Source organism: Ranitomeya imitator, chromosome 2 (genome assembly GCF_032444005.1).
Source record: "Ranitomeya imitator isolate aRanImi1 chromosome 2, aRanImi1.pri, whole genome shotgun sequence".
Lineage (NCBI taxonomy): Eukaryota > Metazoa > Chordata > Amphibia > Anura > Dendrobatidae > Ranitomeya > Ranitomeya imitator.
Window position 1 is genome coordinate 500,332,424 of NC_091283.1, and position 18,269 is coordinate 500,350,692.

An 18,269-nucleotide genomic window follows, 5' to 3' on the forward strand; every position below is an offset into this window, starting at 1 on the left:
TGAACAAAGCAATGCCGCCCATTTAGTTCTGTTACCAATTTTGAACTGCATTTAGCCAACTTTATTATTTGGGCCTACTGACTGTGTCTGTCACTCATTACAGTTGTCCTCCACTGAACAAAGCAATGCCGCCTGTTTAGTCCTGTTACCAATTTTGAACTTCATTTAGCCTACTTTATTATTTGGGCCTACTAACTGTGTCTGCCACTCATTACAGTTGTAATCCACTGAACAAAGCAATGCCGCCTGTTTAGTCCTGTTACCGATTTTGAACTGCATTTAGCCTACTTTATTATTTGGGCCTACTAACTGTGTCTGCCACTCATTACAGTTGTCCTCCACTGAACAAAGCAATGCCGCCTGTTTAGTCCTGTTACCAATTTTGAACTGCATTTAGCCTACTTTATTATTTGGGCCTATATCTGTGTTTCCTCCTCATCCTGCCCATTGCCCAGCCACTGCTAGATGAGTCTGCTGGTACATTGACCCAGACCACTACATTCCTTTTGCACTCTACACAGCCAGAATCTGACCCTGCTTAAAATAAGGTTCCCCTTCCCGCATATTATACCACCTTACACGGGGACAAAGAGGAAGATGCAGATGAAAGTGCAGGTTCTTTCATCAGGTGGGGGGCATACTCGTTGGCGACGTCACTGGCACAGGGCCCTCATAGTACACAAAAGTGTCTCTGCCAGTGGGAGGCGCCACCTGCCGTCAAACACACCGCAGTACTATGAGGGGCCCTGTACCAGTGCCAACGAGTGGGCCCCCCTTGCTTGCTCAGGATCACAGCACTTGCAACATTGAAATACTTACCTCTCTCTGCTCCACCGCCGTGAGGTATTCCGCATTTCCTGGGCCCACGAAAATCTTGAGCCAGCCCTACCCCCCCACATCTTTAGCCAAATGACCCCCAGTTTTCAATACCTAACTATTATTATAAAGTAAATTAAGATTGACAAGCTTAAGTAATAAGAATTGATGTTTTTGGCATTAAAATGGGCACTGTAGGTGTTTTCCTGTCTTCCACTCACTGCCGACTTTGATTCCCCATTGACTTGCATTGGGATTCTTGTTTCAGTCGGCCCTCGACTTTCGCTATAATCGGCCGATTTCACCCGACCCGACTTTTGACAAAGACGGGTTTCGCGAAACCCGACTCGATCCGAAAAAAGTAAAAGTAACTCAACTCTAGTCTAGACATGTGATGACCAAACATATGTACATTAAATCACTTCTAAAGTTATGACTGACTAAAAGGTGACATAAAAAATAACAGATGTTTTAAAGGGTATATGTCATCTGATCAGCATTAATCAGTCCACCTGCATCATTGCAGCCATGTATGTTTTACTTTGAAATAGTGGCTGTGAAAAGCCAGTTGGGGTCTATGTATCTCAGCTGACAAGTCAAAAGCAGGTCCATGGTAGATTCTCCCTGCATTGATCCCTTTGATTGTCAAGTCTCTCCCTATGCACACACATAGTGAGACACCTGTCAATCAAAGGGAGCTGGGCAGGAATAAGCTGCTGGAGTCCTGCCTTGAACTAGTAAGCCAAGAGATATAGTCACTGGCTGGATATGCAAAGGACATTTTACTTGAAACATCACAGGATTTCTGAGTAAAATGTACGTGGCTGCAATGACACAGCCAGTGCCTCATTCATTCTGACTGTGGTTTCCAGTAATTTATCCCAGCACCTATCCTTTGACTGCCAAGTCCCTATCTATGCACACATAGCAAGAAATCTGGCAGTTTGTGGGAGCTGGGCAAGGAGAAGCTATATGGTTCAGGCAGTATCAATCAGATGACAGGTTCCATTTAATGCCTCCAAAAGTGATTTTTTTTACAAATTTTCCTGTAAACAATTGTTAGCAAAGCAAATAGCAAGACAAATTATAATGATATTCCTGAAAAATCTACTATGAAAGATTTTGTGATGCTGACACAACCCTAAAAGCTGTAAACTATTTGTGTGCAATAAATATATTACAACCTTCTACACCTCCCAATAAGTTTATGTTTCAGGCAACATGACAAGTCATTTGTACGCAAACATCATTCTTTCATCAATGAACCATGGCAGATAAAGGAATTTGATGCTTGTAAAAAGCCTATAAACATTGCTCAGTAATACACAACACCCTTGAATTTATTATAAAAGGGTTCTTCGTGCAAAGACCAGTTGTTCTTTAATCTAGCAGCCATCAAACATCAACCGGATTCTTCCTTGACCAAAGCTATGAGATACAATATCAAGAAAAGTTTTGCTCCTGCTTCCCCACATAAGTTTAATTACGGAAGCTTCTATTTCCCTGAATCTGTTGGATTCAACATTGACCACATCGGAAAATCTACTCACAAATCCAGCATTGGAAGTGGTGGCGTTTCCTTTATAAAAAGCTACAAGTGTCACTATAAAAAGACATCTCACCGTGAGAGAGTTCACAGTCCTACTAGAGGTCTCTCCAAATCATCCAGTGCTCAAGGAAATTCAGCCTGTAAAGAAATAACTCATTCTTCATTGAATAATGGCCATAGATATACTCATGATACTCAAAGCCACGGAAGTCACTCCGAGGATTATAAAAGCTGGAAGACCAAGGGCCTCCTTAGCACCAATGAGAAGGAAACCATGCAGTATTTGAATGAACGTCTAGCATCTTATCTTGATAAAGTTCGCTCTCTGGAACAGGAGAATACCCAGCTGGAGAAGAAGATTTGTGAGTGGTATGAAAACAATGCTCCAACTACACTTCCTGACTCCACTGAGAATTTAAAATCAATCGAAGAGCTGCAAAATCAAGTAAGGAAATTATTCTTTACATATAAATTTGATAGAAATCCTGTTTATTGATCTAGAAGGTCATACTATTTTGAAGTTTTGTCAAGTTATTTTAAAGTTTTAGTCTAAGCCAGCACCTACAATGGTTTTCTACATGTAAAAAGAAAACAGTCTTGCTTGTAGGCTACTATTTCGACTTCAATAATCATAGTTTTCAAAATAATGTCACCATTGTTCACAGGAGGATAAATGTCGCATTGATTAACTGCGGCTGCATGAATATATCTTTTCCTGTTTTATTGGGTTCCTTGATCACTTAGACGTGAATATATCTCTTCCTGTTTTATTGGGTTCCTTGTTCACTTAGACGTGAATATATCTCTTCCTGTTTTATTGGGTTCCTTTTTCACTTAGATGTCCCAACACTCCCATCATCCAAATGGATCTTGAAGTTATTGAACTGTGCCCAACATTATAAGGGCTCATTCACATGGCCATCGATTCTGTCATGCAAGAGAATTGGGCTGATTATGCAAATGCAAATGACTCTCTGCTCAAACTCTGTCAGAGGTTAAGCTGAGTGTCAGTGCACTGTACTCCGATTCTCTCGCATGAGATGATCACAGCACAGGTGTGGAGGAGACAGAGAAAGTAATTTCTCCATTGGTGGCATCCGTGATAATTGGGCTACGTATGGATGATATCCAAATGCAGTCCGATGTTTCATACACCCATAGATTTGTTTGGGTGTGTGCATTCTGATTACTGGATGCACTTGCATAAAACATCAGAGACCACTCAGCCAGGGACATAATTCACATCAGTCAACAAAATGTGAGAAGCATGTCAATAAGGTTTCTGCACTTGTTGAGAGTTCTGTGTCAACAACGTACCAAAAAAAGGAAGAGCTATTTTCATGCAGCTGTGAGGAATATACACTACATTCATCATCCTGATCTATGAAGGGTGATTGGTGAATGACATCACTTGGAAAGCTATGTAGACTAAGATGGGAGTAACAGTCTATAAGAAAATGTGCTTGTGATGTCGTCTTCAAACCTTCTTTGGCTCCTTTGGAATGATAGATTGCTACTAAACAGACAACCTTTTCCAATTATTTTCATATAGATCTCAACATCAACTGTAGAAAATTCTAAAATTGCTCTTCAAGTAGATAATGCGAAATGGGCTACTGATGACTTCAGTAACAAGTGAGTATGCGAAAACAGAGGATTTGTTATGACTGAGCCCTAACGCTCACAGGGATGAACAAACCAGGGGAGATTTTAAACCTGTACACCACAAGTTAATATACAGACTAGACAAATCCTTAACCAGACCCTGATTTATCTCTGCCTAATTGTGGAGGTTGGCACCCTAAAATTACGCCATGGTGCCCCCACTCAATGTCAGGTGACCCTGAGTGTCTTTTACTGCACCCTCAGTTTACACAGAGTGTAACCCAAAGCAACAACTACAGAACATAGTGCACACAGACAGAGGGTGAGACACATGGCTAAAGACGTGCTCACACAGTCATACATGAAAGATGGAAAAAAAGGAAAGGAACCCCCCCAAAAAATCTTGGATATGCGAAAATCCAGATGAAAATCAGCAGTGGTACCGTAATATTTTACAGACCTATGTACTCTGTCAGGGACAATAGTCAAGGACATAGTGGGGAGAGAGCTTATGGTAATTAAAATAAAATATAACTTTTAATAACATCACTTAAAAACCTTTGGAATAAAAGTGAAAAACCCCAGAATCTGAATGTAGCAAAATGAGAAAAGTGCTGAAAAAGAGAACATGCAAACAAACTGCAGGAGAAGTAATAGAGAAAACCTCAGTAAGATAATCATTAATTCGGGAGCTGGGACACCATCTAAGGTCGGGGTCACACTTGCAAGTGCAATGCAAGAAACTCGCGTAAGTGTCTTGCATCAATACCCAGCACTGCTGCCTACACTCGGGACCGGAGCGTGCGGCTGCATAGACATACATGCAGCCACACGCTCCGTTCCCGAGTGCCCGTGGCAGTGTCGGATATTGATAGAAAAGACTCGCTCGAGTTTCTTGCAGTGCACTTGCAATTGTGACCCCGGCCTAACTTAGAATATAACCAGCAAAGACTGTATATGCCAGGAGAGTATAAATAGCCCTGCCAAGATGAGGTAGACAAACCAAAATGAGGAAGTGAAGACACCTGCATAGAAGCAACACAGCAAAGCAAAGGCAAGAACATTATCAGCAGTTAAACAGAGACAACACAGACTGTGGTCCAACAGAGAGAAACAAACCCACAGTCAGAGGTCACTGAAGGTCCAACAGAGAGAGAAACAAATCCACAGCCAGAGGTCACCGGATCAAGCCCCAACCGTGACAGGAAACTAACAAATGAATAGAAATTACCAATGTATGACAGCAAATGTGAATCACTATGAGGTTCTGATCAGTTTAATAGAACCAACTAGGGTCTATATGAGCTGTATTATGTATCCAACAGCATATGGTAGACATGAGAGAATCAGTTTGAAGAAAATCAAATTCATGTTGAATTTTTAGGAATTTTCTGACCTGGTAAATTCAAACAATTTGAAATTTGGTCTGCATTAAAAGCCTAAAATGTGCAGAAGACTGCAGCAACTTGACCAGGGTCACATGACCTTGGGGAGGCTTCCCTATAATTCCTTGCAACTATATTGTCACATGGTATAGCACAGCCAACCAGGACAAAATACCATAGCTTTATAAAAGCTAAAACAGGGAAGACAGCAGCAATTTTGTGGTGAACCTGGAAACTGAGAGAACATCAAAGCTCAACCAAGAGATAGGGAGAATAAGCATGAAACACTGAAGAAACTGTTCAGATAGTCTGTGACAGTACAGCAATGATTAAGATTAGAGTTTGAGGAAGAGAGAATGGTATCATACACATTTTTCAGGGCAATTGGAAGCTTTGTAGTACATTTGATTTGCAACAAATTACATTTTTTAAAACATTTGGCAAATCTTGCAAATTTGAATGCCAAAAACTGTATCTATACTGTATGTATATATACAACTGTGGCAAAAATTAAGAGACCACCACAACAAAACCCTGTCATTGGCAACCCAATCTCCAGACCTGAACCCCATTGAAAACCTCTGGAATGTAATCAAGAGGATGAAGAAAAATCACAAGCCATCAAACAAAAAAGAACTGCTTACATTTTTGCACCAGAAGCAGTGTGAAAGACTGGAGGAAAGCCTGCCAAGACGCATGGAAATCATGGTTATTCCACAAAATATTGATTTCTAAACTCTTCCTGAGTTAAAACATTAGTATTGATGTTTCCAAATAACTATGAACTTGTTTTCTTTGCATTATTTGAGGTCTGACAGCACTGGTTTTTTTTAAATATTTGACCATTACACCTTTTCAGAAAAAAAATACAAAATTTATTGCTTGGAAACTCAGAAGTTGTCAGAATAAATGAACAACTAAGGCTACTTTCACACTAGCTTCGGCATCAGCCCGTCGCAGTGTGTCAGGCCGACGTACCGACACATCCTGTGACAACACAGCACAACGGGGGCAGCAGATGCATTATTACAACGCATCCGCTGCCCCATTGTGAGTTGCGGTGAGGAGGGGGTGGAGTTCTGGCCACGCATGCACGGTCAAAAATGGTGTACACGACGCACAAAAAAACATTAAATGTAACTTTTTTTGTTCCGACGGTCCGCCACAACACGACGCAACCATTGTGATGTGTGGCAATGCGTCGCAATGCGTCGCTAATGTTAGTCTATGGGGAAAAAACGCATCCTGCAGCCAACTTTGTAGGATGCGTTTTTTCACCAAAACGACGCATTGCGACGTGCGTTGTACAACGCTAGTGTGAAAGTAGCCTTACATTTTACTCAAAAATATACCTATAAAGAGAAAAATCAGACAAACTGAACATTTTGCAGTGGTCTCTAATTTTTGCCAGAGCTGTATAATGTATATCTCTAATATATGACCGTCTAATAGTTATCTGAAACAAACCTAGTGCTACAGTTTGCTAAGGATAAGGAAAAGTTTGAGGAGATGTTCAGGAAAAACAATTGAAACTAGTCCCAAGGAGATTTTGAAGTTTACATCGCTAAATTAAACTGATCATTCGGCAAACATTTCTTCCCCCGGTATCACAGAGGGGGAGAAACCAGTGACCAAAGATGGTTGGTAGATTTCCTGGTAAAATAACATGAAATACAATGTTAGAACATCTATCATCTTTAGAGCAGAATTCACATGATCCAGAATCCTTCATCTTCATCACAGTTGCTGTATTGATTTATTTATCCAATGCTGTTGCTATCAGTTTTGCTAATACCAGCAGTTCGAGCCAGAGCCGGACTGGCCATCTGGCAAATCTAGCAAATGCCAGAAGGGCCTGTCTGGTCATGGGCTGCCTTGTCTGTTACTTTGTTAACAGAATCAGTGTTCTCAAGATACCTATACTGTTAAGTGATGGAGCACAAAGTCGCTGACTCCGTCACTTACCCAAGCAGGCCACGGGTATCATTAGAAATATTGGTCTTGTAGAAAATCTTCCTTTCCTCCATCCAGGGTAATATTAGTAATATATCCCATTTGTTTCATGGGGAAGGGGATAACATGGGCCTGTGTGATTTCAAATGCCAGGGATGAATTTCAGTCACAGTCCGTACCTGGTTTGGGCAGTAATGCCCTATGCCTGGTTGATTTTCAAGGGAACCTTGTGACCATATTGTTAGCAGTGAATGCTTGAGGAATTACTGGTCTCAGCAGGACTGAGGGCATTATCCTTAGATGAATACACAGATATTGGATAAGGGATAAAGATGAAGGATTCAGGTTAATGTGAATTCTGCTCTAAAGATTTCTGAGGCAGTAAAGTTGTATTTTATATTTTTAATTACTGTGAAGTGTGTTGGACCACTTTATTGAACTTTTTTTGCTTCACTCTCACTAGTTTTTGTGTAGTGGAAAGAGTGCCTGGTTAAATAAATATAGTGATTTTATTAGATTTCCTGGAAAGCTTTTCAGACTTCTACAATAATATTCAGAAAATAGCGTTGCTCCTCAAATACTATATTCTGGGATAATATTGGTAATTCCTGTAGATTGTGATTATAACTTTCTGCCTCCTTCAGTTGTGTTCAGTGCAAAAATAGACATGCTGTGTAGCAAGGCTGCCACTAGTAATTTTGGGTCCCCATACTGGCAAAATTTTCAGGGGCCCCCTTGAGACTCTGCCCAGGCTCCACCCCAGCCCCGCCTCCACCCCTTGAACCGTCCACAATCCCACCACCATCTCTTGGAAAAACTCCACTTCTGCACCAAATCCTCAGCAATCACACATTTACAGTTCCCATCACCACATACATAGCCAGCAGCTTTTGTTTTGGCCAAAAGATTTTGTAATTTGTCACCAAGACAAGGTAGACTCCACTGTAACTTATTAAACATTTGTTAAAATATCCAATACAATTTAGGCATATTTTTATTTATTTTTTTGATTTTTAAATTGACCAATAATATCACAAACAAGGAACAAATACCACTGCACCATGACCAGACCATATATTACCACCACAGTGACCGAATAATACCACATACAAGGAACAAATACCACCACACCATAACCAGACCACATATTACTATCACAGGGATCAAAAATACCACATACAAGGAACAAAAGCCGCCACTACATGACAGGACTACGTATTACCACCACATAGTGACTTTACAATACTACATACAAGGAATAAATACCACCATGCCATGTCCAGACCACATATTGCCACCAGAATGACCAAATAATAAGCTCATACAAGGAACAAATATCGCCACACCATGACCAGATCACATATTACCACCACATAGTGACCAAGTACTACAATACTGATTATTAATAAAAAAAGCACAATACTAATATTACCCTAAGTGCCATCATACACAGGAGATCCGTAGTTTGTATACAGTGTCTATGTACAAGTAATACAGTGATCACCGGTGACATTATACATAGGAGCTCTGTATATAGTATACAGTGTATAATGTCAGTGTACAGGTAACACACTGACTCACCAGTGATGTCTCTAGTTGAAGTTCTTTGCCTTTGCATTTCATCTTCATCCAGCACACACCACCATCACTTCTTCCAGCCAGGACTCGTCTCTGCAAAAGAAAACACAGTTATCTAGAGCACATTCCCCAATTTTTCCCTAACTGCTACACTACGCCAGATGAAGAGAACATGCAACCGTGTCGTCCTGCACAGTAACAAGACCTCTTCTTCTCCACACTAAAAACAGTATTCTTTAACTAGCCCCTACAGTAATAATAACCCACATTCTTGACCTCACAAATGTACCCCATAGTCATACAGTATATAGCAGTATAATGCACGCCCATAGTAGTATAATGTACCCCATAGTCATATATAGTACAAAACACCCTCATAGCAGTATAATGTGTTAGGACTGGCGGAATGCACCAAATAATAGTAATAGAGAATATGAAGTGCGTTCGCAGTCCGGGGTCCACTGTGCAGAGATGACACCTGCTGCTGAGTAATGGCGGACGGACACTTGCTCACACGTGGGTTGGACCTCACCCAGTGTGAATAGAAGAGAACTCTGTTGCTTCACAGAGTCGCCATAAATACGCTGCGTCCTGCTAGCAGTCACAGGGTGCAGCTGAAAGACACTAGTGGGATCCCTGTGAATCACCCCCACTAAACTGGTGATTGGACCCGCTCTGACCCTCGGTGGCTTTTGAGCCTGCGCCTGAGGACGCCCTGAGTTAGATGCTGAGTCCAAGTGGGAATTCCCACCCTACACTGACAGGCTGTCAGGAAAGTGCACTGATTGTGCTCGGTGCCGTATAAGTGGGCACTGCAAAGGCACTGTAACATGTGCTTGGTGTGCAGGTAGCACTATTGGACGCTAGATAGCATCCACCATTCCCGAGCAGACAACAACACTAGGAAGGGGAATGATTGAGGAGCGACAGTCACACATCTACACACACACACATTATCAAGTATACACTATCGCATGGCCGAGCAGCCATGCAAACCTTTTGTAGTGCTACGGGACCTTCCTGATCGTCCAATAGGAGCTGCAACAGGACCTGAGCATGTGACCCCCGACCTCCAATGGGAGGCTGCCCCATGGGCATGCTCAGTATGGGAAAAGCAGGACTTAGACCCAGAAAGACCTGCTCGCTGCTGATCAGTGCTGGCTACAAAGGCAGAGCCTGGAAAGGCAGCAGTAACCAGTTGCACAGTATCAGCTTGAGCCAGACGCCGGGACCGATGTCTCCTCTGAGCAGGCTCCACTGCGGCTGGAGAAGAATGGAAGACCGCAGCGGACATGGTTTGAGATTCCCCCTGTGCGAAGGTGGGAAATCAACACCTAACATTACTCCCCTCCTAGGACCTCCCTCCCTGGACCTCGCTACATTCAAAGGCTGCAATGAGCAGTGGAGCCCGAATGTGCTCCACAGGCTCCCAGGTTCTGTCCTCTGGGCCATGACCCTTCCAGTCCACCAGATAGAACTTTTTGCCATGTACCACCTTGCACCCCAAGATAGCGTTCACCTCATAATCATCCATGGACGAACCCGATGTCCCGGCAGATGACTCAGAAAACTGGGACATGTGAACGGGCTTTAAGAGGGACACATGAAAGGTGTCGGTGACACCCAGGTGTGGAGGAAGAGCCAGACGATAGATGACAGTGTTAACCTGTTCCAGAACCTTGAAAGGCCCTAAGTAGCGAGGCACAAACTTAGTGGATTCAACTTGCAGCCTGATATTGCGGGTGGAAAGCCACACTAAGTCGCCAGGAGCAAAGGTCGGAGCGGGGCACCGATGTGCATCGGCAGAGACCCTCATTCTCTCCTTGGAAGCCCGGATAGCATCCTGTGTACTGTCCCAGATGTCCCATGCTTCCACTGCCCAGTCAACCACCCTAGAGTTGGCAGAAGACACGGGCATGGGCACAGGAACCCACGGATGCTGGCAGTAATTAACGAGGAATGGGGTCTGCCCAGAGGAGTCGGCTACGGCGTTGTTCAAGGCAAACTCTGCCCAAAGTAGCAGGGATGCCCAGTCATCCTGCCTGGCTGAGACAAAATGTCGTAGATATGTGACCAGGGTCTGGTTGGCCCTCTCTAATAATAATAATAGTAATAATAATTTTTATTTATATAGCGCCAACATAATCTGCAGCACTTTACAATTAAGCGGGGACATGTACAGACAATAAATTCAATACAAGTTAAGACAATTCAAACAGTGACATTAGGGGTGAGGTCCCTGCTTGCAAGCTTACAATCTACAAGGAAATGGGGGGACACAATAGGTGAAAAGTGCTTGTTATTTCAGGTCTGGCAATTATAATAAATAGGGATTTTCATATAAAGCTGCATGATCCAGTCATCAGCCTGTGTGTTTCAGTGCAATAGTCAAGTATCAAGTGCAGTTATCGTGTGCATGGAGGGTGTGGAGACAGATGAATAGTAGGGTGCAGATTCACATCCAGATAATATTTGGCAGGAGGGAACAGGACAAAGTTAGTTTACTGAGTAGTTGATGTGATAGGCTTGTTTGAAGAGATGGGTTTTTAAAGCGCACTTGAATAGGTCAGGGCTAGGTATCAGTCTGATCGTCTGGGGAAGTGCATTCCAGAGAGCTAGTGCAGCACGAGAGAAGTCTTGGAGATGGAGGTGCAAGGTTCGGATTACGGGGGATGTTAGTCTTAGGTCATTTGTAGAACGAAGGGCATGTGTAGGGCGATAGACAGAGATGAGAGAGGAGATATAAGGCAGTGCAGAACTGTGGAGAGCTTTGTGGGTAAGAGAGATGAGTTTATACTGGACCCTGTAGCGAATGGGTAGCCATTGTAATGACTGGCACAAGATGGAGGCATCAGTGAAGTGGCTGGACAGAAATAAGACCCTGGCTGCCGCATTCAAGATGGATTGGAGAGGAGAAAGTTTGGAAAGAGGGAGACCGATCAGAAGATCGTTGCAGTAGTCCAGACGAGAATGAATAAGAGCGACAGAAAGAGTCTTAGCAGTTTCAAAGGTGAGAAAAGGTCGGATTCTGGAGATGTTTTTAAGATGCAGGTGACAGGAGCGAGTGAGTGATCGGATATAGGGAGTAAAGGAAAGTTCAGTGTCGAATATGACACCAAGACAGCAGGCATGCTGCTTGGGAGTAATGGTTGAACCCTCCAGGGTAATTTTGATGTTGGGTAGATTGAGGTTAGTAGAAGGGAGAAACACAAGAAGTTCCGTTTTGGAGAGATTTGGTTTCAGATAGAGGGAGGACATGATGTTAGAGACAGCAGACAGACAATCCTTGGTATTTTGAATTAGAGTGGGGGTGATGTCAGGGGAAGAAGTGTATAATTGGGTGTCGTCAGCATAGAGATGGTACTGGAACCCAAATCTGCTGATTGTTTGTCCAATAGGGGCAGTGTATAGAGAGAAAAGGAGGGGGCCCGGGACTGAGCTCTGCGGAACCCCGATAGTAAGGGGACGAGGAGAGGAAGAGGAGCCGGCAAAAGATACAGTGAAGGAGCGGTCAGAGAGGTAGGAGGAGAACCAGGAGAGGGCTGTGTCCTTGAGGCCTATGGAGCGGAGCATAGTGAGAAGGAGCTGGTGATCCACAGTATCAAATGCTGCAGATAGATCCAGGAGAATCAGCAGAGAGCAATGACCTTTGAATTTAGCTGTTATTAGATCATTAGAGACTTTAGTGAGGGCAGTTTCAGTGGAGTGTAAAGAGCGGAAACCAGATTGTAAGGGGTCAAGAAGAGAGTTATCCGAGAGATAGCGGATTAGACCTACCAACTTATTCATCTCGGGATAGTATACTGAAGAGAGATTCAGCTCAATACTAAGTAGGCGACAAAGCTCTCTCCAGAACCGAGACACATACTGGGGACCTCGGTCACTGACAATCTTGTCAGGCATACCGTGTAAATGGAAGACATGTTTAACAAACAACGCCACCAAGACTCGTGCAGAAGGTAACCGTGGAAGAGGCACCAAATGCACCATTTTAGAGAAATGGTCGGTAACTACCCAAATAACGGTGCAGCCACGGGACTTGGGTAAGCCTACCACAAAGTCCATCCCGACCATCTCCCAGGGCCTATCAGCCACCGGTAGGGGGTAGGGTAACCCAGCAGGCCGTTCTCGAGGAGACCTATTCTTGGCACAGGAGATGCACGCCTGAATATACTCTCTAACTTCATGGGCCATATGCGGCCACCAGTAGATCCTCGCCAGAAGCTCAGATGTCCTTTTGATCCCAAAATGTCCACCCACCCTTGACGAGTGAGCCCAAGAAAGAACCTATGGTTGAAAATTGGATGGAACGAAAGTCTTGCCTGGAGGCACAGACTCTAGTGACACCGGAGCCACAGTTTTCAGACTCTCAGAGGGAACAATTAGCCTAGGCTCCTCTGATGATAATGATGATGACACCACGGAGCGGGAGAGAGCAACGGCGCGAATGTTCTTCTCCCCAGATAGGAAATGAAGTGGAACCCAGAGAAGAACAGGAACCATCTGGCCTGGTGAGAATTCAGCCGGTGGGCTATCTGCAAATATACCAAATTCTTGTGGTCAGTGTAGACTTGGAAGGAAAAGCGAGCCCCTTCCAGAAGGTGTCTCCATTCTGAAAAAGCCAACTTCATTGCTAACAACTCCCTGTTGGGGCGGGAACTCGACACCTAACATAATGCACCCACATAGCAGTATAATGCACCCCCATAGGAGTATAATGTACCCCCATAGTAGTTTAATGCACCCTCATAGTAGTATAATGCACCCCCATAGCAGTATAATGCACGCTATAGTACTATAATGCACTCCCATAGTACTATAATGCTCCCTCATAGTACAATTCACCCCATAGTAAAATGCAGCCCCATAGTAGTATAATGTACCCCATAGTATAATGTACCCCCATAGCAGTATAATGCACCCCTATAGGAGTATAATGCACCCCATAGTATAATGCCCCTCCATAGCAGGATAATGCACCTCCATAGCAGTATAATGCACCTATATAGCAGTATTATTCACCCCCATAGTGGTGTAATGCACCCCCATAGGTATATAATGCAGCCCCATAGTAGTATAATGCACCTACATAGCAGTATAACACACCCACATGGTAGTATCATGCACCTCATAGTAGTATAATGCATCCCCATAGCAGTATAATGCACACTATAGTAATTTAATGCACCCCCATAGTGCAATGCACCCCATAGTATAATGCAGACCCATAGCAGTATAATCCACCCCCAAAGGAGTATAATGCACCCCATAGTATAATGCATCACCATAGCAGTATAATCCAGCCCAAAGGAGTATAATGCACCCCATAGTATAATGCAGCCCCATAGCAGTATAATACACCCCCATAGTGGTATAAAGCACCCTCACAGTGGTATAATGCACCCCCTAGGTGTATAATGCAGCCCCATAGTAGTAAAATGCAGCCCCATGGTAGTATAATGCGGCCCCATAGTGGTATAATACACATCAATAGGTGTGCAGTACCATAGTAGTATAATGCACCCCCATAGTAGTCTAATGCACCCCCATAGCAGTATAATGCACCCTATAGTACTACAATGCACCCCCATAGCAGTATAATGCACCCTATAGTAATTTAATGCACCCGATAGCATAATGCAACCCAATAGTATAGTGCAGCCCCACAGCAGTATAATGCACCCCCATAGCAGTATAATACACCCTATAGTACTATAATTCACCCCATAGTTTAATGCAGCCCCACAGCAGAATAATGCACCCCCATTATAGTATAATGCACTTCCATAGCAGTATAATACACCCCCATAGAAGTATAATGCACCTCCATAGTAGTATAATGCACCCCCATACTGGTATAATGTGCCCCATACAGCGGCTTTACAAAAAAAAAGTTTTTCCTTACCTGGCCAAGGTCTAGCAATGTCCTCCCCTTCCGATTCAGCTGAGGCGCCCAGCATCGTTCCGTCATATGACAATGATGTCATACATCGGTGATGTACATGCTGACACCAATGGGGCTCGTGAGCAGAAGAGAGAGGGCCCGCTGCGGGCCCCCCCTCTATTCATCAGGCCCCATACATCAGTAAGGGGAGTAATGCCCTGATGGCGGCCCTGCCGTTTAGATATAGTCTATGAGCTAAAAGATCATGTTCAAGGAACTTACCAGTGAAAAGAAGCAGCTATCTTCACATTGTAGTGCAAATACGCATACATGAGGACAGCACTCTGTAAATGGCCTACAGCTATTTTCCCATCTGTCTGACACTTTCTCCAACTCTTAAAGGGACTCTGTCACCTGAATTTGGAGGGAAGAATTTTCAGCCATAGGGGCGGGGTTTTTGGGTGTTTGATTCCCCCTTTCCTTACCCGCTGGCTGCATGCTGGCTGCAATATTGGATTGAAGTTCATTCTCTGTCCTCCATAGTACACGCCAGCGCAAGGCAAGATTGCTTTGTGCAGGCATGTACTATGGAGGACAGAGAATGAACTTCAATCCAATATTGCAGCCAGCATGCAGCCAGCGGGTAAGGAAAGGGTGAATCAAAAACCCCAAAACCCCGCCTCCATGGCTGAAGATTGTTCCCTCCAAATTCAGGTGACAGAGTCCCTTTAAAAAAGTCATGGACGTGACTATTTTGTTTTTTTTTCAGTTTATTATGTTCAAAAAATTTTCAGCATTTTTGTTGCTTAAAGTGTTCCAGGAATTGGAAATAACGTCAAAATTAAACTACTGGATGGTAAGATGCTGTCAGGTCCATGGAAAATAAATAAGAAGCAAACCCCTTCTTACCATTCATGGGACTTGATGTTTAGCTTCATAAGTTCTTTTCATTTAATGTGTTGTCTTTTGCTAAAACCAGGTATAATATTGAACTTAGTCTGAGGAGTAATGTGGAGGCAGATGTGAAAGGACTTCGTAGAATGCTGGAAGGACTCAACAAGGAAAAATGTGACCTTGATATGCAGGTTCAAGAACTAGGGGAAGAAATTAAGGAAATGAAGAAGAACCATGAGGAGGTAATGTAGCTGTGACATGAACTATATGCAATATATTTTATTTGTGCTTTAGAAGGTTAGACGCTGCATGTACAGTATATGACTTCAAAACTTTTGGTGAGTATATGATGCATCGACTTCAGTAAATGTAATACATAGCACAAGATATTCACTAAAACAGAAATTTAAAAAAGTAGCAGTAAGTTTGTCTGAGGTTCCATATCCGGCCTTTCCTTATGTGACCTGCAGTTGTGATCAAAATCAATAAGCCATTTCAAATTGTTCGGCAAATGCCATACTTGCTATTAGATATCTGATCTGGATATTAGATAAACTACAGTGAGTATGGAAAGTATTTAGACCCCTTTAAATTTTTCACTCTTTGCAGCCATTTGGTAAATTCAAAAAATGTCTTTTTTTCTCATTTTTATCTCATTAATGTACACTCTGCACCCAATCTTGACTGGAAAAAAAAACAAATGTCGAAATTTTTTGTAAATTTATAAAAAAGGAAAAACTGAAATATCACATGGTCATAAGTATTCAGACCCTTTGCTCAGTATTGAGAAGAAGCAGCCTTTTGAGCCAGTACAGCCATGAGTCTTCTTGGGAATGATGCAACAAGTTTTTCACCCCTGGATTTGGGGATCCTCTGCAGTTCGGTCAGGTTGGATGGTGAACGTTGGTGGATAGCCATTTTCAGGTTCTCCAGAGAGGCTCAATTGGGTTTAGGTTTGCAGAAATTCTGTTGTAATCTTGGCCAGATCTGTGCCTTGATAACAAAGCAAAATCTGTGTAATAAATACAATAAATAATCCTATAAATAATCCCAATACAGCAAAAAGGACTAATAAAACGTAACTTTTAATACTCAAAAAGTAACCTAAAAAAAAACACAAATCACCCAAGTGAAAAATAAACCATAACAGGGGCTATGTCTCTACCATATAACGTGATGGTCCATAGAGACTAGTGAGCCCTCTATAGGATAAAACAGAACTCGACTGCAATAACAACAGCCAGAATCCTGATTGCTGAGGCAGTGAATATGACAAAGCTGTGCCACCAATGTTTATATGTGGACACAGCAAATCTACTGCACTCAGTCACATAAGACCAGAAAAAACAGTCCTAGCTTATATTATAAAAAAATACTTGCTGGTGTTTAATAAATGTACAGCATAGAGGGCGGCAGGACTTTATGTCCCTCTACTTTAATATTTAGGCACTCCTTCTCTACAAGCAAGCATGTCCCCTGAAGAGTTGTCTTGGACGAAACGCGTAGGGACGAATTTATAAGGGAGAGTGCAGGGCTTCTTATGTATAGGGGTAGTTGTGGACTGCCCTTGTAAGGGCAGGAGCTTTGGGGGATAGACTATTTATAGCCCCATAGGGATTGATATAGGGACTGTCATCCCTTCGTATCCTGGATGTCTACCTAACAGGGGATTATCTGGTGCTCCGTTGCCCTCGCTTTGGAATTGGTGAGACCGTTCCTTATTTATTTATATGTACATTTATTAAACACCAGCAAGTATTTTTTTATAATATAAGCTAGGACTGTTTTTTCTGGTCTTATGTGACTGAGTGCAGTAGATTTGCTGTGTCCACATATAAACATTGGTGGCACAGCTTTGTCATATTCACTGCCTCAGCAATCAGGATTCTGGCTGTTGTTATTGCAGTCGAGTTCTGTTTTATCCTATAGAGGGCTCACTAGTCTCTATGGACCATCACGTTATATGGTAGAGACATAGCCCCTGTTATGGTTTATTTTTCACTTGGGTGATTTGTGTTTTTTTTTAGGTTACTTTTTGAGTATTAAAAGTTACGTTTTATTAGTCCTTTTTGCTGTATTCAGATCTGTGCCTTGCCACAATTCTGTCTCTGAGCTCCTTGGCCAGTTCCTTTGACCTCATGATTCTCATTTGGTCTGACGTGCACTGTGAGCTGTGAGGTCTTATATAGACAGGTGTGTGTCTTTACAAATCAAGTTCTATCAGTTTAGTTAAACACAGCTGGACTCCAATGAAGGAGTAAAACCATCTCAAGGAGGATCACAAGGAAATGGACAGCATGTGACTTAAATATGAGTGTCTGAGCAAAGGGTCTCAATACTTATGACCATGTGATATTTCCGTTTTTCTTTTTTAGTAAATATGCAAAAATTTCATCATTTCTGCTTTTATTCAGTCAAGATGGGGTGCAAAGTGTACATTAATGAGAAAAAAATGAATTTTTTTGAATTTACCAATTGGCTGCAATGCAACAAAGAGTGAGAAATTTAAAAGGGTCTGAATACTTTCAGTACCCACTGTATATGGCTGCATTCATGTGTTATAACCATGCTGGTTTTCTTCTGCTATTTCAATGCTACTGCAATG

The 18,269-nt window shown here is 42.7% G+C and overlaps 1 protein-coding gene across 1 annotated transcript in view; it reads left to right on the plus strand.

The window, feature by feature from the left end:
- Positions 1-2,246: 2,246 nt before the first annotated feature.
- LOC138666704 (keratin, type I cytoskeletal 19-like) overlaps positions 2,247-18,269 on the plus strand; it is a 79,771-nt gene continuing 63,748 nt past the window's right edge. The window contains exons 1-3 of the mRNA XM_069754891.1: positions 2,247-2,810; positions 3,918-4,000; positions 15,750-15,906. Of these exons, the coding sequence (XP_069610992.1) occupies positions 2,247-2,810; positions 3,918-4,000; positions 15,750-15,906 (804 nt within the window). The remainder of the gene's footprint in view (positions 2,811-3,917; positions 4,001-15,749; positions 15,907-18,269) is intronic.